The 24,621-nt window shown below is 41.3% G+C and overlaps 1 protein-coding gene across 1 annotated transcript in view; it reads right to left on the bottom strand.

The window, feature by feature from the left end:
* PGR (progesterone receptor) overlaps positions 1–24,621 on the bottom strand; it is a 61,290-nt gene that overhangs the window by 30,297 nt on the left and 6,372 nt on the right. Inside the window, exon 3 of the mRNA XM_065581550.1 lies at positions 524–640. Within this exon, the coding sequence (XP_065437622.1) occupies positions 524–640 (117 nt within the window). The remainder of the gene's footprint in view (positions 1–523; positions 641–24,621) is intronic.

Below are 24,621 nucleotides of genomic sequence, written 5' to 3'. Positions count from 1 at the left end.
GGGCAGACTGGAGTTCTCAGCTCTCAGTATCCAGCCCATGTAATGCCAGAGCTAACAAGCCCTCTCTCTACTCACTAAAGTGGAAGGACAGAATGCTGCTGCCATCCACCCAAACCAATGGTGGGAAGCACACAAGAGAAGAGATAGAGACAACTACTTTATTTTCAACTCCCATTTATTTCCTAAAACAAGTTCTCCAACTCCAAAAAAAAAAAAAAAAAAAAGAACAAATCAAAGCCAGCAAGACCAGTCCATGTTAGTGAGCAACCTAGTTTATACATATGCAATGCAGGACAAACTTTACTCCAGAAAGAATTCATTTGAAGGTTATTCAGAAGAATTTAAAATGAGTTTAAAACTATTTAAAATTCCCAGACAAATTATCCCTCTAGAAATATATTTTAACTTAATGTCCTTTATTTAAGTCACTGAAATTCCAAAGTAATAATATTTAAACTAAATGGATTGCAGTAAAGTTCTTGATCGGTTATTTTTCTGAATCCAGGCTTTATAGGAATCTTACCTCCAAGGACCATGCCAGCTTGACAGCACTTTCTCAATCGACATGCTGGACAGTTCTTCCTACGAATTTTATCAACTATGCAGTCATTCCTTCCAGCACATAAATAGTTATGCTGCCCTGTAAACAAGAAAAACCCAAAATTAACACAATGTTTCTGATTGTATCAAAACTATCTCTGAACCAGTGTATGGTGAGCCAAAAATTAAAGCGACTTCAAACCAAAGGCTGACTGTCCCATTACAAGAATCACTAGAGTTTTTTTAACGTTATCTTTCAGATATTACCAGCTGACAGTTTTATTATAGTAATTGTTTTGGCTTCTTAATGTTCACCAGTCTTCAATAGTTCCAAAATAGGGCATGGACAATATATACTGTTCATGTTACTGTACAATCGAAATTTTGTACATAAATCAGCTAATAGGACCAAATTTGGGATTTCTTCTTTTCTGGGTCTTTTCTTGGATCTTATTTCACTTCTTGTAAAACATTTTTTCTCTGTTTCATAGGGTAACTGAGGGTGCTTTCCTTTGAAGGGTTGGGCACCTCCTGCAAGGGGATGAGTATCCTCAACTCCTGCTTCAGGTCACAGAAGCTGGGGCACCCAGCATCCCAGGAATGGGCCCTGTTAGAATGCTACATTTGCTCTGCAACCCCTTTCATTGTTCTTGGAAAATGTCTATTCCTTTTTCAATTCTATTTGTTACCCTCCACATTTCTCAGCAGATAGGAACACCAAACCCAGTACTTAATTTGTGCCAGGGCTTGAAAGTAAATAAAATTGTTTGAGCCCCAGCATCTCTTTCATGATAAACTAAGCACTGACCAAACCCATTATATATTGGCAAGCTTAATGAACAATACTGACAAAACAAAAAATATGCACATCTTCTATAAAAGTTATGAAATAGTAGAATTTTTTTTTTTGGAGAAAAACATATAACAGGGAATACAAACAAAAGAAATGTATATGTACTTTTATTTATCTACCTAACATACTTGTATGGCCACCATTGCCATAGTATCTGAGCAACTCACAATCTTTAATTTATTTTTATGCTAACAACACCACTGTAAGGTAGGAAAGTACTATTACCTCAGTTTTACAGATGGCAAACTAAGGCCCAGATGCCCAGATTTTAAAAGGTATTTAGGCATTGCTCTGCTCATTGTTGCAATGCTTAACTGATTTAGGTGTCTAAATCTCATTTTCAAAAAGGATTTGGGCACTTAGAAGCTTAAATCCCTTCAACTGCCAATGAGCTTTTGGCTCCTAAGTGCCTAAACACCTTTTGAAAATTAGATTCGGATTCATAAATCAGCTAGACATTGCAATGTTGAGTACTGTAACTCCTAAATACTGTTAGAAATCTGGTCCGGAGAGACTAAATGACGGCCGAATTCATATCAGAAGTATCTAGCACAGGAGCAATTTAACCCAGATCTCACGAGTCCCAGGCTGGTACCTGAACCACTGTACAATCTTCACTCTTCTACCTTTGTCTGTTAGTCATGCCAAGAAAATACAGCTTTTGCCATATAAACAAGTTTATTAAACTTTTTTTTAATCAGGAAAAGCAGTCGTAAGGTCCAAAATGGGATCAACCATTGCTGGGATACTGTGTCCAGTTCTGGTCCCCAAGTTTAAGAAGGATGTTGATGAATTGGAGAGGGTTCATAGAAGAATCTCAAGAATGATTAAAGGATTAGAAAACGTGCCTTACAGTGATAGACTCAATAAGCTCAATCTATTTAGCTCAACTAAGCAATGATTATTGGGTGACTTGATTACAGTCTATAAGTACCTACATGGGGAACAAATATTTAATATTGGTCTCTTCAAATCTAGCAGAGAAAGATATAACACAATTCAACGGCTGGAAGTTGAAGCTAGACAAATTCAGACTAGAAATAAGGTGTACATTTTTAATGGTGAGAGCATAAAATTCATAATAGAAAACTTCTTAATTAACCCATTTTAGTGATACAGGGTGCTACATCATTTTAAGAAACTGACAGAAGTTGATTATACAACGCACAAACTTGTTGCATCACCAGGAAGAGGCTAGGAGATTGCAGCAGCACCACAGAAGCATGAAGAGTAAGAAGTGACAAGTACATTTTTAAACAGTTTCTATTCACATGGTGGTGTTCCTTAAATGGAAACAAATCAATGAAGGACAGGAACCATTCAAAGCCTTGAAGATGGTAGAACAAACAGCAACAGCTGGACACTAAGGAAGGAAAAGTTTAGTTAGGTATGATGAAACAGTTCTTAACAGTAAATACATTTGGACAGTGGAACAGTCTCTAAAGGGAAATTCTTTGGGCACCGAAAAGATTCAAGAACCACTAACTAGTGCAAGCAAGGCAGAAGCAGGTGGATCAGACTGAATGATGTATGAAGTAGTCTTTTCTGGTCTTGCAGTTTTAGGATTTGTGTATTCTTCCTGATGTTATGGATACTTTCTTGCTTCAGTATATTCTCCTTAGCAAAAACAAAATTTTAAAATTTGACTGTAAAGAATTTTAGTCAAATTGAAAGAGTTATGTAATTACTTGAATGTCAGGCTTTATTTTGTGTGTGCTAAAATTGAATCTTATTGTCTTGATGTTATTTTAATGTGAATTACATTCCAGCAATGCTGTCATCTTATTAGCATTCTATTGCCAAGATATAATGTTGTAGTCAAATACAACAAATAATAATGATGGCCCAGTTCTTCTCTCATTCAAGTCAAAGTCAAAATTATGCTCTAAAACATTATTATTCTATCCTGTGATTATTTGATTGCAACTGTATTGCCAATCATTTTAATTATGGATGGGACAACCTGATTGGATAAAACAATCAATTCCAATCTTCACTCATCTGTCCAAATTAACCTCAAATTTATTTTTTGGTGTTTAAAACTTTTTAAATTTTCCCCACCTCCATGTTTCGGTACCTCCTAATTCTAACCAGGACTTCAAGTGAGTGGAAGTATCAAAATATCAATAGAAAAACATGCTAGCTCCATTATGCAGAGCAAAAAAGGTATGGCTCAAGTACAGGAAAGCATCCAAACCTGTGAAATTTGTGTTCCTCCTTTCTGGTGTGGACATGCGAATGTTGTTTCAATCATTGCTTCTTTTTATGTGTGTATTTATTTTCAGAGCAGTTGTTGTTTGATTTAGTTATTTACTGCCAATGGTAATAAACACGTCTGAAATGGTGGCTACGTAACTCAGCTGCTGTTTTTTGTATCCCCTTTCTTTGCCCACTTCTGTTCAGCAAGAGTTGTTCTACAGACATACAGTAAGGACAATCTGAAAATGTCCTCTCAGTAACGGGTAATAGGTACAGCTATGAGTACTTATTTCATGAGAAAAATGGCATTGTCTTCTGGCAAGATGCTAAGAATTACTGCCAAACCATCCAAAATAGCATGTTTTTAGTTTTTGTTTTAAATGTTCACATTCATTTTTTAGCATTGTTGTAGCCATGTTGATCTCAGGATATTAAAGAGACAAGGTCAGTGAGGTAATATCTTTTATTGGACCAACTTCTGTTGGTGAGAAACACAAGCTTAAACAGGGCTCTTCCTCAGTTGTTACTGTTGCCTTCTTCCATGACATCCGCACCATGATTCCTCTTGCCCCCCTCCCACCCCCGCCGAGTGAAACATTAAAAAGCAACAAAACAACCCTTCGTATTTCTGGCCACAGACCAAGAAGCACAATGCTTATTTTTAACCATATCCCTCGCCTTCATAGTCTGTGCAATATTAAGTTGATCTCTCGCCTACTTTGCCTTAGTTAGCTTTGAAAGCCCTCGCAGTATTTCTCTATGCTACTGTTACACTACAGAGGCTTTAAGAGAAGAAATAGGGCATACTCAGTATGTATCTAGTTTTGAAATGATTTTATAGGTTGGAATCATTTTATTGGACTATACTATATGCAGCAATATGTCAGAGTCCACCTGCTGTCTCAAATATTGATACTTTCAGGAAACTCAAATATAAGTAAGCCATCTGTAGGAACAGAGATAAAAGTGGGTGATGTTTTCCCTCTGGAAGTATCACTTATGGATCCTTTTATTTTTTTATGTCCCTACCCAGACTTACATAAACATCCACTGTCCTTTCAACCAAGGAAATAGTTCCAGACTCATTTTTGACTGTGGCCATGTTGCTCCTTAGTTATTCAAATGCTTTGATATTTACCAATAACAATTGCTCCTCTGTCCCTTGAACACGACAAACAACTACTTCTGAATATGAACAAACCAAGACAAGGGCCTGGTCTACACTACGAGTTTAGGTTGAATTTAGCAGCATTAAATCAAATTAAGCCTGGACACGTCCACACAACAAAACCCTTTTTTTCAACTTAAAGGGCCCTTTAAACCGGTTTCTTTACTCCACCTCCGACGAGGGGATTAGCGCTGAAATCGGCCTTTGCGGGTCGGATTTGGGGTAGTGTGGATGGAATTTGATGTTATTGATCTCCGGGAGCTATCCCACCATGCTTCATTGTGACTGCTCTGGACAGCACTCTCAACTCAGATGCACTGACCAGGTAGACAGGAAAAGCACCGCGAACTTTTGAATTTCATTTCCTGTTTGCCCAGCGAGGAGAGCACAGGTGACCATGCAGAGCTCATCAGCACAGGTAACCATGATGGAGTCCCAGGATCGCAAAAGAGCTCCAGCATGGACCGAACGGGAGGTATGGGATCTGCTCGCCACATGGGGAGACGAATCAGTGCTAGCTGAATTCCGTAGCAGTAAATGAAATGGCAAAATATTAGAAAAAGTCTCAAAGGCCATGAAGGACAGAGGCCATAACAGGGACGCACAGCAGTGTCGCGTGAAAATTAAGGAGCTAAGGCAAGCCTACTACAAAGCCAGAGAGGCAAATGGAAGGTCCGGGGCAGAGCCGCAAACATGCCGCTTATACGCGAAGCCTCATGCCATGCTAGGAGGTGCAGCTACCACTATCCCAACTGTGTGCTTTGACTCCATCAATGGAGAATCACGCAACAGGGAAGTGGGTTCGGGGTACGAGGAAGATGATGATGAAGACAATGAAGATAGCTCACAGCAAGGAAGCGGAGAAACCGGTTTCCCCAACAGCCAGGATATGTTTATCACCCTGGTCCTGGAACCAGTAACCCCCGAACTCACCCAAGGCATGCTCCCAGATCCTGAGGGCACACAAGGGACCTCTGGTGAGTGTACCTTTGTAAATATTAGACATGGTTTAAAAGCAAGTGTGTTTAATGATTAATTTGCCCTGGCAATCACGGCCAGTATAGCTACTGGAAAAGTCTGTTAATGTGTACGGGGATGGAGCGGAAATCCTCCAGGGACATCTCCAGAAAGCTCTCCTTCATGTACTCCCAAAGCCTTTGCAAAAGGTTTCTGGGGAGGGCTGCCTTATCCCGTCCACCATGGTAGGACACTTTACCACGCCAGGCCAGTAGCACGTAGTCTGGAATCATTGCATAACAAAGCATGGCAGCGTATGGTCCTGGTGTTTGCTGGCATGCAGACAATATCCATTCCTTATCTCCCTTTGTTATCCTCAGGAGAGTGATATCATTCATGGTCACTTGGTTGAAATGGGGTGATTTTATTAAGGGGACATTCAGAGGTGCCTGTTCCTGCTCGGCTGAACAGAAATGTTCCCTGCTGTTGGCCACATGGTGGGGGGGGGGGGAGGGGTGAAGTGATCATCCCAGAGAATTGGGTGTGTGTGTGGGGGGGTAGTTGGGTTTGTGCTGCATGTTAACCCGGAAACCGCAGCCCCTCCTTTTACATTGCAAACCCATTTTAAATGGCCAACCCAACGGGTGCTTGGTATGGGAAATGAGGGCGCTGCTGTTTGAAACCATTCCCACATGTTATGAAGGTTAAAAAAGCCAAAAGACTGTGGCTTACCATGGCTGCCTGCAAGCCGAATTCTGTTGCCTGGCACTGCGTGAGTGATCTCTCACACCAAACCGGCAGGCCCTCAATATAAGAGGGAAAATGCAACCTTGTAACGAAAGCACATGTGCTGTGTAATGTGAACAGCAAAATTTAACATGAAAGAGTGTACCCATTGTTCTCTAAAATGTGTATTTTTTAACCACATCTCCCTTCTCCTCCACCAGCTGCAAATGTTTCTCCTTCACAGAGGCTAGTGAAGATTAGAAGGAAAAAACGGCGGACTTGGGATGATATGTTCTCGGAGCTTCAGATGTCCTCCCACGCTGACAGAGCACAGCAGAATGCGTGGAGGCAGTCAATATCAGAGTGCAAAAAAGCACAATATGAACGAGAGGAGAGGTGGCGGGCTGAATCGCGGGCTGAAGAGAGCAAATGGCGGGCTGAAGAAGATAGATGGCGTCAACAGAAGGCAAGAGTCGATGCTCCAGCTGCTGGAGCATCAAACTGATATGCTCCAGTGTATGGTTGAGCTGCAGGAAAGGCAGCAGGAGCAGAGACTTCCGCTACAGCCCCTGGGTAACCAACAGCCCTCCTCCCCAAGTTCCATAGCCTCCTCACCCAGATGCCCAAGAACGCAGTAGGGGGGCCTCTGGCCACCCAGCCACTCCACCCCAGATGATTGCCAAGCATCAGAAGGCTGGCCTTCAATAAGTGTTAAAGTTTTAAAGTTTTAAAATGCAGTGTGTCCTTTTCCTTCCCTCCTCCTCCACCCCTCCCGGGCTACCTTGGCAGTTATCCCCCTAGTTGTGTGATGAATTAATGAAGAATGCATGAATGTGAAGTAATGGTGACTTTATTGCCTCTGAAAGTGGTGCTCGAAGGGGGGAGGGGGGGTGGTTAGTTTACAGGGAAGTAGAGTGAACCAGGGGTGGGGGGAGGGTTCATCAAGGAGAAACAAACAGAAGTTTCACACCGTAGCCTGGCCAGTCACAAAACTGGTTTTCAAAGCTTCTCTGATGTGCACCGCACCCTGCTGTACTCTTCTAACTGCCCTGGTTTCCGGCTGCACGTAATCAGCGGCCAGGCGATTTGCCTCAACCTCCCACCCCGCCATAAATGTCTCCCCCCTTACTCTCACAGATATTGTGGAGCGCACAGCAAGCAGCAATAACAATTGGAATATTGGCTTCGCTGAGGTCTATCCAAGTCAGTAAACTGCGCCAGCGCACTTTTAAACGTCCAAATGCACATTCTACCACCATTCGGCACTTGCTTAGCCTATAGTTGAACAGGTCCTGACTACTGTCCAGGCTGCCTGTGTACGGCTTCATGAGCCATGGCATTAAGGGGTAGGCTGGGTCCCCAAGAATAACGATAGGCATTTCAACATCCCCAATGGTTATTTTCTGGTCCAGGAAGAAAGTCCCTTTCTCCAGCTTTTGAAACAGACCAGAGTTCCTGAAGACGCGAGCATCATGTACCTTTCCCGGCCATCCCACGTTGATGTTAGTGAAACATCCCTTGTGATCCACCAGGGCTTGCAGCAGCATTGAAAAGTACCCCTTGCGGTTTATGTACTTGGTGGCTTGGTGCTCCGGTGACAAGATAGGGATATGGTTTCTGTCTATCGCCCCACCACAGTTTGGGAATCCCATTGCAGCAAAGCCATCAACTATGACCTGCATGTTTCCTGGAGTCACTACGCTTGATATCAGCAGGCCTTTGATTGCGTTGGCTAGCTGGATCACAGCAGCCCCCACAGTAGATTTGCCCACTCCAAATTGATTCCCGACTGACCGGTAGCTGTCTGGCATTGCAAGCTTCCACAGGGCTATCGCCACTCACTTCTCAAGTGTGACGGCTGCTCTCATCTTGGTATTCTGGCGCTTCAGGGCAGGGGAAAGCAAGTCACAAAGTTCCATGAAAGTGCCCTTACGCATGCGAAAGTTTCGCAGCCACTGGGAATCGTCCCACACCTGCAACACTATGCGGTCCCACCAGCCTGTGCTTGTTTCCCGGGCCCAGAATCGGCGTTCCATGCCATGAACCTCCCCCAGTAACACCATAATTTGCACATAGCTGGGGCCTGTACTTTGTGAGAGGTCTATGTCCATGTCAATTTCCTCATCACTCTCATCGCCGCGCTGCAATCGCCTCCTCACCTGGTTTTGGTTTGGCATGTTCTGGCTCTGCATATACTCCAGGACAATGCGCGTGGTGTTCATAGTGCTCATAATTGCCGCGGTGATCTGAGTGGGCTCCATGATCCCAATGCTATGGCGTCTGGGCTGAAAAAAGGCACGAAACTATTGTCTGATGGAGGGGCGAGTGACAACATGGCTTACAGGGAATTAAAATCAACAAAGGTGGCTGTGCATCAGGGAGAAACACAAACAACTGTCACACAGAATGGCCCCCCCAAAGATTGAACTCAAAACCCTGGGTTTAGCAGGCCATTGATTTCACGGAGGGAGGAGGAAGCAAATGAATACAGAACAAATCTGGTCCATCTATCTTTTACATCTTAAGCTGGCAGCAGACGGTGCAGCATGACTGATAGCCATCGGCATCTTCTGGGTGCTTGGCAGAAGATGCTGTATTACGACTGCTAGCCATCATCGTCAAGATGGTTCAATAGGACTGCCGGCAGGACTGAGTCTCCAGGAGACAAAACATGTCTGCCCAGGTGTCTCTGACCGAACTCACTGAGGAATACGATGACGATGGATACCAGTTGTAATACACCATCTACTGCCAAAAGGCAAGGTGCTGTTGCTGTATAGCAATGCAGCCCCAAGTCTGCCAGCACCCAGATAGCCGATGACAGCTACCAGTCATACTGCATCCTTTACTGCCAAAGGCAATTAGCTGCTGCTGTGTAGCAATCCAATACCATGTCTGCCGGCACCCAGATGACATATGGTGACAGTGAGCTGAGCTGAGCTGAGCGGGCTCCATGCTTGCCATGGTATGTTGTCTGCACAGGTAACCCAGGTAAAAAGGTGCAAATCCATTGTCTGCCGTTGCTCTGATGGAGGAGGAGGGGCCTGACGACATGTACCCAGAACCCCCCGTGACTCTTTTTTTGCATCATCAGGCATTGGGATCTCAACCCAGAATTCCAATGGGCGGCGGAGACTGCGGGAACTGTGGGATAGCTACCCACAGTGCAACGCTCCGGAAGTCGATGCTAGCCTCGGTACTGTGGACGCGGTCCACCGACTTAATGCACTTAGAGCATTTTATGTGGGGGGACACACAATCGACTGTATAAAACCGATTTATATAAAACCGGCTTCTATAAATTCGACCTAATTTCATAGTGTAGACATACCCAAGAAAATCAACGATAAATCTCCAACATGGAAGTAAGGACATTCCCTAAGCCATCAAATTGTATCTTTTAGATAAACAAGAAAATGCTGAAGCTGATGCTATATTGTGAAACTTTATGGAGCAGAAAGTTAAACTTCAAGGAGAAGAATTCTAAATAATTGTAAGATTATCTTATTATATGTTCAAGAGTGCTGTAAGCAGATGTTTAGGTACACATACTCAGAATAAAGTTTAAAATGTACCCATGATACCAGCATATACAACTTAAAAAAAAAGTTATATCCATATATAGTAAAACCTCACTTTCATGTCTCAGATATAAGATTGTAGTGCCAGCTGGAGCACTGACACAGTTGTTACCAAAAGAGAAGAGTTCAACCTACCAAATTACCAACCCAGTTTACCCTGTGTAATCTGACCAAAGCCAGTAGAAGACGGTAATATCACAGGCCTATACCTTCTTAAATTCCTCTTCCAGTCTAATTGTCCATGCTTAGTCTCAAGCCAAAAGTAATTATTTTTGGACATTTGAACCATATCAGTTCTGCGGTTTTTAGTTATTAAAAGCATAGGGAAAAATCTCTTATAGTTAACCCCCAAATTTCCAATTAGAAACTATGTATTCAAAAGGTTGAAGCCTCAGATTTAGGTGACACTCAAGAAAGTGAAGGCAAATCAACTAAAGATGTGAAATCAATGCACATAAATTAAAGTGCATTAACCTCCACCCACACCCCTGCGTGGATGATTTCATTCAGGAGTAAAGAGGCTTTAGTTCACTGTAACTTAATCCTCCTCCATTGTTCATACAATAGACCTGATTCTCTTCTCATTTTACCCCAATTTTATGACAGCAGGGATGCTGGAACTTGCGGTACTGGGCGGCATGTGGCAGCACCCCCTGGCTTCAAGTGGTTTCCATCATATACAGCGTTTACAGTTTTGTTCAATGGCTTTCAGCACCCCCAATGTAAAAATGGTTCCAATGCTATTGTATGACAGTGTAAATCCAAGTTGCACAGGCATAAAACTGGTATAACAGAGTGGAGAAGCAGGTCTACTGTATGTATCATGCTAAAACTCAAGATGGTAATGTTGAACTAATTTTTAAAATGGAAATGTACCAAGAAAACTGCTACAGAAACACATACTTTCACATATTTTATTGAAGACTGCTTATCTGCCCCGAGATTTCTCACTTGAAGTTACTTACACAGGGTTCTATTTGGCCATCCTTCCTATTCCATCTGTATGTGAGGTCACTAGGAGACACTGAGGTTGGGTTTGCACTGCAATGCCATCAATAAGGGTTAACCATTTGACTAAGCTATGTTATGGAATGTCATTTTCACAAGCTTAAGTAGATTTAGAATTTAAAATCCATTAACTACCATTGGGTGTTAGTTGTGAACAGTAAATCTTTTATTATCAGCTTTAGTAATATAATTGACTAGATATTTCCCTTTTGCCTCCAAAATTTCAATAGTAAAATAGAGAAACAAAGACATACCTATGGCAAAAAAGATCCACTGGGATTTCAGTGTTAATATCAATGGGCTTTGGACTATGCTTCACTTATAAGAGGCTAATGCGGTTAGGTTTCTGATTTGAGAAAATGTTGTATTCATGTATGGTAAAAGTATCCAGACCACAGGATAGGCATTTCTTTATTTTATTATAAATGAAAATAAATAAAATAAATAAAAGACCTACTGTTGACAGTTAGAAGACAAGGAATAACTGAATAAGGATTAACTGAGCAAAAGCAAGGTGCTGGACTAAGAGTATTCAAATTACACATAGTACTATTTTACTCATTGGTCTTGTCTACAACTGATTATTTTAGGGAAATTTCCTTTGGTTCTAGTGCTAATGTAGACTGACTGTTATTTTTGTCATATCATTTAGAGCTGCCCACCCATTTGGTTCTTACTATTCATAACATTTTCCTAATATCAGACTTAAAAATTTTCTTTCCTAATCTTCAAGACTGTAGAACAAGCAGCAGTCACCTTCTGAGACTGAATAGCACTCGTCCTTCGTAACTTAATATCAACTCTATATGGATGCATCAACACAGGGAACTTCAGAGAAGCCTTCTACTACCCACCATCTGATTTTTCCACTCCATAACATCCAGTTCCCTTAAGTCTGAACCATTAATTTCAGATTATAATAAATAGATATATACCTATCTCATAGAACTGGAAGGACCCCAAAAGGTCATTGTGTCCAGCCCCCTGCCTTCACTAGCAGGACCAACTACTGATTTTACCCCAGATCCCTAAGTAGCCCCTTCAAGGACTGAACTCACAACCCTACATTTAGCAGGCCAGTGCTCAAACCACTGAGATATCTCTCCCCTTTCTATTGCATCCACTCTGGAAAACATTTCAGACGCTGATTTAACATGTTTAATATCTTCTATAATCTCCTGAGTCTGGATTTTTACAGGTAATTTCAATAAATTTCTAGAATCAATGTACCAGAAAAATCACTCAGCATTTGATATAATTGGGTCTAAAATAAGGGACATATAATTGACACAGATGACTGCAACCAGGCACACCTGGATACTACCTTTTAAAATGTTAAGTAATATAGTTATGTTCTCTTTTGTCTAACTTGATGTCTATTTGAAGAACATAAACGGATTTCAGTCACTCAGATTAATTTGAGCTATAAATGCCTAATCATCATCTCACACTAATATTTGTGCTTCTACAGTTAACTGAAACTAGACACCGAGAAATGTTGTTAGTTGTTTGACCTTTATATTTAAATTCCAGCATCTCACTGAAGGACAGAACGTGTGAGTAGGAAAGGAAAGATATGCAAGATATTTGGTTAGCGTTGCCAGTTTTGGCTGGATGTATTTCTGGAGGTTTATTCATATGACATAATCTTTAATGGAAGATTAATTTTTAATTCCTGGAGACTCCAGGGCAATCCAGGAGGGCTGGCAACCCTATATTTGGTTAATTCAAAATTAGGGGATAAACCAGCTGGAAAGCTTGTATAGGCTATTAGTGAGCATACTAAAATATTTACTTGAGTAGATTTTATTTGCAGCATCTCAAACGTTGGACTTCCCTATGTTTTTATTTTTTTGGTTTGACTGTGTGCATCCTCTGTAATTATTAATTATTTGTATTACAGTAGGAAGATGCAGACTGACTATCAGGAAATTCCAACATGGGAATGTATTTGGCAGTAGAAACATTTACTAAGGGAAATGATGGAAGCCCAATATTTTTAAATATCAAAACCTAGACTGAATAAAATAGAAGAAAATATACTGTAAGGAACAATCTTGCAATTTTTCTGTGAGGCCACTAAGAGACTGTATTCTTTGTATTCTTTGCTCCCTACTACCACTTCCTGTGAAGCCTTCAAGGGTTAATTCTACAGTAAACTTTTCAGTTCTGTCTCAACTTTTCAGCTGAAATGTCTAAAAAAAAAAAAAGAATGGCTTCTCCAGAGTGAGAGAAAAATTCTCAGGCAATCACTTCTCTCTTTCCCTCCCTGGCTCCAACAGCCAGTTTGCCTCTAATGTCCACAACTTTGGCATCATCCTTGACTCTGCACTCTCCTTCCCTTCTCAAATCTCCCATGTCTTGACACTTTCATCTCCACTTGCTGTCTTGACTATCACAACTCCTTTCTCTATAATCTCCCTAAATCCCAGCTCTCAAGACATCCGCATAAAGAGAATACTATTGCCTGCTTTATCACATGTACACACACCACCCAATTTTATTGCTTTTCATTCATTTCAGGATACAGTTCAGCAGGGCCGGCTCTAGGATTTTTGCCACCCCAAGCAAAAAACTTTTTGCCCCCCCCTTTTTTTGGTGCCGCCCTGCCCCGGCCCCACCCCAACTCCACCCCTTCCAAATCCCTTCCCCAAATCCCCAGCCCCGCCTCCTCCCCCAGGCGTGCCGCATTTCCCACCCCCCATTGCTTCCTGCGGGCCCCCCGCGACCTCCTGCCCTAGCTCACCTCCGCTCCACCTGCTCCCCCGGGCATGCCGCTACTCTGCTTCTCCCCCCCCCCTCAGGCGAGGGAGGGCAGAGAAGCGGAGCAGCAGCGCGTTCAGAGGAGCAGGCGGGCGGAGGTGAGCTGGGGGGGGGTGCAGGAAGTAACAGGGGGGTAGAGGAACCATTCCCCACTTCAGCTTACCTCAGCCGCCTCCCCCGAGCACCCCGCTGCTCGGCTTCTCCTCCCTCCCAGCCTTGCTGCGCGAAGCAGCTGTTTCGTGCGCAGCAAGCCTGGGAGGGAGGGGGAGAAGCAGAGTGGCGGCGGTGCGCTCAGGGGAGCAGGTGGAGGCGGAGCGGAGGTGAGCTGGGGCGGCGGGGGCACCTTTTCCCCATGCCCCGGAGTCGGCGCCTATGATAGCCGGCGCCAGAATGCCGCCCCTAGAAATATGCCGCCCCAAGCACCTGCTTGTTTTGCTGGTGCCTGGAGCCGGCCCTGCAGTTAAGATTTCAATCTTTGTTTTTTAAACTCTCCCTGGACTTGCTTCAGTTTGTCTCATTGACTTTGTCTCTCTCTACTTCCCTTTTCAGCCATATAGCTTTACAATCTCCTCTGTTGCTCCACACACCTTTTCCAGTGCTGCTGCAAAAGCCTTCATTTTCACTAGCCAAAATAAAGTGAGTTAAATGTACAACAATCTATTAAATATCTAAGTCTCCAAGTGCACTAAACAGGAGCTGTTCTTTGGGTTAAATGATTAAGCATTCCAGAGTTTGTCTCATTTGTAATAGCAAAAAGAACAAGGAGTACTTGTGGCACCTTAGAGACTAACAAATGTATTTGGGCATAAGCTTTTGTGGGCTAAAACCCACTTCACTGGATGCATGCAGTGGAAAATACAGTAGGAAGATATATATACACAAGCGTTCTTAAACTACAATACCCACCTGCTGAAGTGAAGAAACAGATTGACAGAGCCAGAAGAATACCCAGAAGTCACCTACTTCAGGACAGGCCCAACAAAGAAAGTAACAGAATGCCACTAACCATCACCTTCAGCCCCCAACTAAAACCTCTCCAGTGCATCATCAAGGATCTACAACCTATCCTGAAGGACGATCCCTCACTCTCACAGATCTTGGGAGACAGGCCAGTTCTCACTTACAGACAGCCCCCGAACCTGAAGCAAATACTCACCAGCAACCACACACCACACAACAAAAACACTAACCCAAGAAACTATCCTTGCAACAAAGCCCGATGCCAACTCTGTCCATATATCTATTCAAGGGACACCATCATAGACCTAATCACATCAGCCACACCATGAGAGGCTCGTTCACCTGCACATCTACCAATGTGATATATGCCATCATGTGCCAGCAATGCCCCTCTGCCATGTACATTGGCCAAACCAGACAGTCTCTATGCAAAATAATAAATGGACACAAATCAGATGTCAAGAATTATAACATTCAAAAATCAGTTGGAGAACACTTCAACCTCCCTGGTAACTGAATTACAGACCTCAAAGTCACAATACTCCAACAAAAAAACTTCAAAAACAGACTCCAACGAGACCCTGCAGAATTGGAATTAATTTGCAAACTGGACACCATTAAATTAGGCTTGAAAGACTGGGAGTGGATGGGTCATTACACAAAGTAAAAACTATTTCCCCATGCTAATTTTTCCTCTATGGTTACTCACACCTTCTTGTCAACTGTTTGAAATGGGCCATCCTGATTATCACTACAAAAGTTTTTTTTCTCCTGCTGATAATCGCCCACCTTAATTGATTAGTCTTGTTATAGATGGTATGGCAACACCCATTTTTTTCACGTTCTCTGTATATATATATATATCTTCCTACTATATTTTCCACTGCATGCATCCGACGAAGTGGGTTTTAGCCCACGAAAATTTATGCCCAAATAAATTTGTTAGTCTCTAAGGTGCCACAAGTACTCCTCGTTCTTTTTGCTGATACAAACTAACACGGCTACCACTCTGAAACCTCTCATTTGTAATAGTATCAGCTAAATAGGATAGAGGAAGAAGGTAACAAAACTTCAGAATGAGAATATTGTTTAGTTAGTTAATGTGCCTAACATGAAGTTTTGTACAAGAATTAAAGCATAATCTCTGCATTATATAGAGAAAGGAAGGAGAGAATAAAATGAAATAAGAACTCTGCTAATGTGAATTAACATAGCACTAACGCTGATGGCTAAATTGAATTAAATAAAGCAGAAAAGCAAATTAAAGCATTACTAGGATTCTTGGATAAGCAGAAACTATCATAAACAAGGAATTAATACTCTTACTTAATCCTGGTCTCAAGAATTTTAGCATTCTGAAAACTATAAACCTTTGTGTACAGCAGAATGAACTAAAAACATAATAGAACTTTTAGTTTCAGTTTAATAGTTTGTCAAAAAGAGACATTATTTTAACTTTTAAAATTTAATTTCTCTTGACCTTTTTATGGCAACATAGCTTGCAGATGGCACTTATGTAATCATCAGAAGTGCTCTACAGTCATAGAATTTTGATGACAGTGAATGGATGTGTATAAAACAATGGAATCAACAGCCTTTTTAGTTCAGTTCGTCTGAATTACTTTGTGTACATAATACACTTCTATGAACACTACCAACTCCAGGAAAAAACTCTCAAATATTTAAATCACAACACATTACTAAGATAATGCCATTTCATACATAAACTGGATTCATAATTCTTTTCCTACCTTCCACCTCTCATTTATTTTTTATGAGTCTATGACCCACAATTCCATCCTACAGTTTTAGTGGGCCAATGTGGGACAGATTGCCCCAGTCAGAAAGTAACAAAGACTGAAAAAATTGTACACCAGAAGCAGAAGAGAGTAACAAATAGCAAAGAACAGCTCCCACTCCAGATGACCTAATTGACAATGGCCTCTGCACAACTGTCTAGGGTCTGTCTCTACCAGTGGATTGCAAGGCAGGATCAGGATCAGCTACAGTACACAACTATTTAATTCCTCCAGATTGCAGGGAGACTACATGGGGTTGTGTGGCCTTGAGGGGAATGGGGGCACAGGTTTATTCACTCTGCCTAGTAGGCATCAGGTAAATTGTGGGTGTGCTAGTAACACTATAATAATAGGCAGAGTACAGTCAGAAAAAATGTGTGTTTTAGCACAGATATGAAGGTGGGGTGGTGGCTATCCACCACTATCTGATCAAAGTAAGATAACAATGGATCTCAGACAACTGCTTGCCACTTGTTTCCATACAATTCTCTCTGTATTCTGGCTACAATACTTAATATGAAGACTAATTTGTATGTGCTGAGAGCTTAACTGGCATTAAGCAACAGCTGTTTGCAAAAGCATGGACACACAGTTAGGGAACCAACATGAGGCTGGAGATATATATTGCTGCCTCTGCAGCCTGTTGATATGACAGCAAGAGATGGAATTCAGTAGCTTTTGAAGCACTATCTGAATATCCACCATGAGCACATCATCAGTGTTGCAGGAGAAATATAGAGTCTTGCTTGACGGATGCCATCTCACCTAAACAGTTACAGTTGGTCTTGCAAAAGCCAAGTAATCTTTAGCTGTAGCTAGTCATTGTCTGACCAGAGTCACCTGTTGGAATTCCGTAAACCAAACTGCTTTGCACTAACTGAGATGACTTCTGTTCCATCTGAAAGGATGTTCAGTACAATAGATGGCATTGCCACTACATAGACTGCATAAAGGTAGACTCAGGAAAAAGTTGAACAGCTAGCATTTGTGCAACTCAGCATGCAATAAATCAGCAATAATGACCAGTCACAGCAGTATCACTGCCATTTCCAATCCTAACACTAGCAACAACCTATGATTGGCAAAGTTATCAGAAACAAGTTGATGCTCAAAATATGCAATGCTAGTGCACCTTTCAACTTTGTAAGTCACTGGCTATTAGTCTTTCACACTGAATGTGGTGTAACTGTAAGTCCTTGTTCATTCAGCAGTAACGCCTCATTCAAATTCCTCCTACAAATTCTATTTCTGACATCTTACTTGCAGGAACTGAGGAGGTTGAAAGGTAAATAACAAAACTAGCAACACTGCCAAGATGTATATCTGTGTCTTAGTGTTGATTTTATCTTTGTTACTGGCATCCTTCCCCTGACACATTCTTTACCGTCAGTTGGAATACTATTTCAAGGTTAGATTTTAAACTTATCAGAGCTTAAAATTAAAGATTCTAAACTTGTCAGATCTTTAAAATTTATTTGAATTTTTGTGAGGCACCTACAATATTTTGGTCCTGGCAAAATATAATAATATTAATTATAATACACCTCTACCTCGATATAATGCTGTCCTCGGGAGCCAAAAAATCTTACCGCGTTATAGGTGAAACCACATTATATCGAACTTGCTTTGATCCGCTGGAGTGCACAGCCCCGCCCCCCCCGAGCACTGCTTTACCGAGTTATATCTGAATTCATGTTATATCGGGTCGCATTATATCGAGGTAGTGGTGTACTAACTTCAGCATCCACTGTGCACTTGCATGAAAAGCACTTTTGCCTTTTAACTTCAGGTATTCACAGTGCATTAAGTTCACAGAGATTTCAGCACTCTCAGTGTCTGCCATACATGCAAGATCAAATCCTGTTCCTAAGACTGACCCTATGTAATTGAATTGATCACTGGGAATCTCAGGACATATATATCTTCCAGCCCCCTGCCATGAGCCGCTGGGAGCACCCCCACGAGCCCAGCACCCCAGCCTTCTGGCCTGCACCCCCCCCATACCCCAACACACACCCAGCCTTCTGGCCTGCACCCCCACACTCCCCAGCCCTCTGCCCTGAACTCCCCACACCCCAACACACACCCAGCCTTCTGCCCTGCACCCTCACACCCCCAGCCTTCTGCCCTGCACCCCCCACCCCAACACACACCCAGCCTTCTGCCCTGCACCCTCCATACTCCCCATACCCCTGCCCTGAACCCCCCACACCCCAACACATACCCAGCCTTCTGCCCTGCACCCCCCATACTCCCAGCTTTGTCATGAACCCCCCAACCCCCTCACACATCCAGCCTTCTGCCCTGCACCCCCCAGCCCTCTGCCCTGAGCGCTGAACCCCCCCACACACACACCCACGCCTTCTGCCCTGAACCCCCTCCCCCAGCCCTCTGCCCTGACCCCTGAACCCCCTCCCCTCCCCGAGGTCTGGGGTCCCGGCCGCAGCCCTGATCAGCCCCTGCTGGCCCAGGTGAACAGAACCCCAGCTGGCAGTGAGCTGAGAAGGCTGGTGGCGTAAGATCAGCATTTTAATTTAATTTTAAATGACGCTTCTTAAACATTTTGAAAACCTTGTTTACTTTAAATACAATAGTTTAGTTATATAATATAGACTTATAGAAAGAGACCTTCTAAAAACGTTAAAATGTATTACCGGCACGCAAAACCTTAAATTAGAGTGAATAAATGAAGACTCGGCACACCACTTCTGAAAGGTTGCCGACCCCTGGTGTAGTTGGAGGAGGCCTGGCATTGAACAATCCCAGCAGAGCCTGAAGCTACCACCTCAGCCCACACCTCCCCACTTGCAGAGAATGACCAGGGCATCAGTAATCCATAATGGTAGAGTTTGTTAAACTCAGGCAAGAGGAGAAGGGGAGTGGAATTTGACAAGTGACTTAACTGTTTGCTATATTTGTTTGAGCTTGTCCCCATATGCAATTACCTGCATAGCAACCCACTCCCATCCCTGAACTCAAAATATATTTAAAAACTGTATAGAAGCAGATGTGCAACTACTAGACTTATTTTGAAACAGAGTGTCTTAACAAACCAATAATAAGTTTCCCCATATACGTGTGCAATACGACCTGTTTTACTAGTCTCAAACCCTTCAGATGCAGGCAGTTATTTTTCCTTAGCATGCTGAAGTAAGTATCAGCAGTGGCCAAAGGAAAACATGTGACATCAGCTGATGAAATTTTTTTTTCAAAACAAAGAACTTCATTTAGAAAAGATAGAACTTGCAATATTATTTGAAGTCTAACTAAACTTATATGCTCTTTGCATACCTAAAGCATTTGCAAGGGGTCACTTGAAAAATGAAAGGCTTGAATGCAAGCTGCCAAGAGACAATGTATGACCAGCAAATGGTAGAAGTCCGGGATTCAACAAATCTAAACATTTAATTCCTCTCCAAAAATCTGCGGGGGTTAGGTTCCAGGGAAATTTTTTTCACCAGACAAAAGACTATATATATACACACACACACAGTATAAGTTTTAAACAAACAATTTAATACTGGTTCACAGCGATGATGATTGTGAAGCTAGGTTAAGGTGGTGAAGTCAGAGGATATTTCCCAGCGAATGCCTTACTGCTAAATGATGAACTAGCAATCGGCTGAGCCCTCAAGGGTTAACACGTTGTTAATGTATCCTCACACTCCACAAGGCAGCACAAATGGAGGGAGGGGAGACAGCATGGCAGACAGACACACATTGTGTGTGTGAGAGAGACGCGCATTGTCCCTTTAAGTACGCTGACCCCACTCTAAGTACACTGCCTTTTAAAATAGATCCACAAGTTGAGAAGCTCCTCCCAGCAAGCTCCCTCCATCCTGAGCCCTGTCGTGTGTCCCCCCGCTCTTTGGAAATGGGGTAAGCTGGGTGCAGGAGCAGGGGGGAGAGGGACACCCTGACATTAGCCCCCCTCTTTCTCCTCCCCTGCACAGCAAGAAGGAGGCTCCAGAGAGCAGCTCCAAGGCAGAGGCCAGGAGCAGCACATAGCAGTGGGGGAAGGGACAGCTGAACTGCCGGCAATTGATAGCCTGCTGGGTGGCTGCTGCACAGGGAACTTAGGGGAATGGGGAGCTGATAGTGGGGCTGCTGGTCCACCCTGGTTCCAAGCCCCTACCAGCTAACTCCAATGGGCTGCTCTTCCTGCAAGCAGTGGACAAAGCAGGCAGCTGCCAAACAACGTTATAAGGGAGCATTGCGCAATTTTAAATGAGCATGTTCTCTAATTGATCAGCGACGTAACAACGAAACAATGTTAACCGGGCCGACTTTAAGTGAGGATTTACTGTATTCCATACTAAAACTTCATGCAACTGCAAACCAAAGACAGCCCATTCGGCAGTACCTTTTAAATTCTTATTCAATTGTAAGTTTCTTAGAAAATATCCTGAATATCGTTATTTGATACCATTCAAAAGTTCCTTTCCAAGCATTCATACATGTTGGTCATCAACTCACCAACAGAAGAAAGTTTCAGCCACTCTGACCTACTGTATCCATTTTTACATTTAAAATTCCTTAAATGACAGTAAGTAATTGTAGCTGTTGTGATTCTCTTGTTGCCAGGAGGATATTGGCTTTTATTTTTTAGAGCACTTCTTAAAAGCCATTGTAATTGTCCCAAGTTTGCACAATAAGAAGTAACAATAATGCAACAACTTAGGAAACAGTCCTTTCTAGGCAAATACCTGAAGAAAGTAAATAATCCCTAACTTGTGAAGAGGTGTTTTTTTGTTGTTGTTGTTTTTTTTTTTATGAAGCTACAGACTTCTAACTCTTGGCTATCCTTACATTTTTCTCTTTCCTCCACTCCCTATCAACACTAGCCTTTACCCCATCTGCTGCACCTAAATCCAATTTTCCCAACCAAAATTTTTATTTTCAGAAGGTTTTAAACCTGTGCATGCTAGACCAAAAGCAGCGCTCTACAATATAATCTCTCCACCCTGGAATATGACTCCTTACTGCCTGCATCCAGACACCGTAATGTATAAATATTGTGAAAAATGTTTTGTTGCTACATGTTTCTTGAAAGATGCTTTGCTTAACAGCAGTGCTGAAAACTGGACAAAATTTACTATTTCACACACTGGCAAAGAAGTTTATGTTTGTGAAAGGAATGCTTTTCTAATTAGCTGACCTTGAAAATGACAGTTAAGCTACTCTTCTTCAGAACTCCGATAAGAGCAAAACATACACATTCTACAAAGCAGTCCAACCTTCAGACCCATTAACTGACAAATGAAAAGCTGAGAACCAAAATGAGTTAAAGTCTGCACAAGAGCAATCACATTTATTTTAACAATTCTGCTTCCCAAAGCAGTTTCATTCTACATTTATATTATATAGTCTTCTCACTAAGGCTTTTCATACAGTTTTAGTTCTTCTTTAAAATTTAGGCATCTATATGCTGGCCACACTAAAATATATAGTTACAACAAATCTAACTAGCATAAATAATTCTTACCTAGCTAAATTTACTAGAATATAGTTCATACTGATGTTTATACATGATAAGACGTATATTTTGGCTAATGAAAGATCGAACAGATAGAATTTTTTTATATAACAGATAAATCCCTTTTTTCCATAAGTGAACAGAGTTGTTTTTAAAAAAATGAATTTCAATTTATTAACTGGATTCAGAGGAAAATTCTGTATGCAGGAAATGATTTGTGTGTGAAAAAGACCATCACAGATAATTAAAGATGAAGCAATCAACATATTTCAACTCAGAAACTTTTAGAACAGAAATTACTTAACCTCCCACCCCCCAAAAAATAAAAAACAGAAGACAGTCAATCCCATATTTGCTAAGTGGCTTCCTTCTGTCCATATTCCATTACACCATTGCTATGTACACACATTATGTGGAGGAAAACAGTAATATCATTCATTGTGTACGAATCAGGTTATATCAACAAAGTAAAGCTGTGAAATAACAACAGCCACCTATTCCTAATAATGCATTAATTTATCATAACAATCAATATTTTTATGAAAAGTGCTTGAAGAGCAGAGTTGTAACTGTGAACTTGCATTCACGAAGTTCTGTCTTTTATTTTCATTAACTGTTATTTTAAAAATAAAATAACTGAGTCTAGAATAGTACTACAGTACCTAAAAATTCATAAAGGTAATGCTACATCCCCTATGAGGAAATGATGGGGATAGTAGCATATTTTTACATCAAAAACATATCTGGTTTTCAACTTACATACTTACCATTTGTGAACTTGCAAAACGTTATTTTGTACTGTATTTTCAGTAAAATGTTTAGAGTGTTCGTTCTTACTGACAAACTATTTTACTACACTAGTTTGTGACAGCTGAAGTTAGTGAGATAGATCATTACATCTAAGCTACATAGAAATCAGGGGGCTATCCTTTTGCCAATACATGGGAACATATTACTCCATTCTTCAGCAACTGTAATGACTATCTATCCAGCTCTCAATCAAATTAATGACTGAACTACTGATATTAAAAAATCACCACAAACTTGCAACCTCTGTGTCGGACTATGTAACCAGCTACTTGTCCATCCTGTTCACTCTACACATCCAGCCTTCGACTCCTTTCTGTCTTCCACATTAACTTTCAGTAGTCAAGAGACTGCTATTTCACTTGTCATGTCCCAACTTTCTGAGTCACTCTTCCACTCCTGAAATCTCATAATTAAAACAATAATCTCTCATGTTATGATGAAAACATTTTGTACCAGCAAGGACGAAGATGCTACATAAAGCATACATTGTGTTGTCCACATAAGAGTGTGTACAGACACCTATTTTTCACATTCATTATTTTCACATTTATTGAATACTCTTAATCTGGAAAGACTGTGCGTAGGAAAACAGTGATATCAATCACCTTATGTTTACATCCTATGTGAGCGAACACTGTATTAAACATGATGCTGACAAACAGACAGGAACTGATCACAAAACTAAAATTAATGGTTGTTTAGGTACAAGTGATCATGACATGACTACATTCGTTATGTGTAAGCAAAATAAAGTCCAAAACAGGATACGAAAGATAAACTGATAACTGTTTACAAATATTTTACTAAATGTTCAAAAGTTCACAATCAGCAAAGGAGTACACTAGTTAAACAAAACAACAACAACTTGGCTTAGAGGAGAAATTAAAGTAGCTATAACAAGTTTTAAAAAGTATGTATAACAAATGGAAAAAAGCAGAAGTTCATAGTAATGAATACAAACCAGAAGCTAGGAATTATAGGAAATTGATAAGGAAGGCAAAAGGACAAAAGTAGAACTCTATGGTTGGCAAGGTTAAGAACAATAAGAAGGAATTTTAAAGTATATTAGGCACAACAACAATGCCAGCAATGATACTGTTCCATTGTCAATGATAATGTAGAAATCGCAGAAATGTTCTGAAGCTGGAATAAAGCCAAATGAAGTATTCATATCATATGATGGTGAAATACTTTCCATGTCAACAGTCACTAATAAAGATGTTAAACTGTAGCTCCTAAAGCTAGATATTTTTAAATCAGTAGATTTAAAACTTTCCTCCAAGAATATTAAAAGAGCTGGCCAAGGTGCTTGCTGAATCATTAATATTGATTTTCAGTAAGTCTTGGAACACTGGAGAAGTTCCAGAGGACTGAAAGAAAGCTAATATCATGCCAATATTTTAAAAGGGTAAATAGGATGACCCAGATTATTATAGTCCCATCAGCCTGACATCAATCCTAATCAATCAATAACAGAGTTGCTGATATGGAACTTGATTTATAAAGAATTAAAGGAAAGTTATATAATTAACTTGCCATTCAATGTGCGTTTATGGAAAATAGATCTTGCCAAACTAACCTGATACTTTTTTGACAAGATTACAAATTTGATTGATAAAGGTAATAGTGTTGATTAGGTACGGCACAACATTTTGATTAAAAAACTAGAACAATACAAAATCTACATGGCACAAGTTAAATTATTTAAAAACTGAATCTCTGGAAGGTCTCAAATTGTATTGTAAACAGCAAATAATCATTGAATAGGTGTGGTTCTAGTG

Source organism: Chrysemys picta, chromosome 1 (assembly GCF_011386835.1).
Source record: "Chrysemys picta bellii isolate R12L10 chromosome 1, ASM1138683v2, whole genome shotgun sequence".
Lineage (NCBI taxonomy): Eukaryota > Metazoa > Chordata > Testudines > Emydidae > Chrysemys > Chrysemys picta.
The sequence above is the reverse complement of the archived record's forward strand: the minus strand, read 5'-3'. Positions and strand labels throughout refer to the sequence as shown.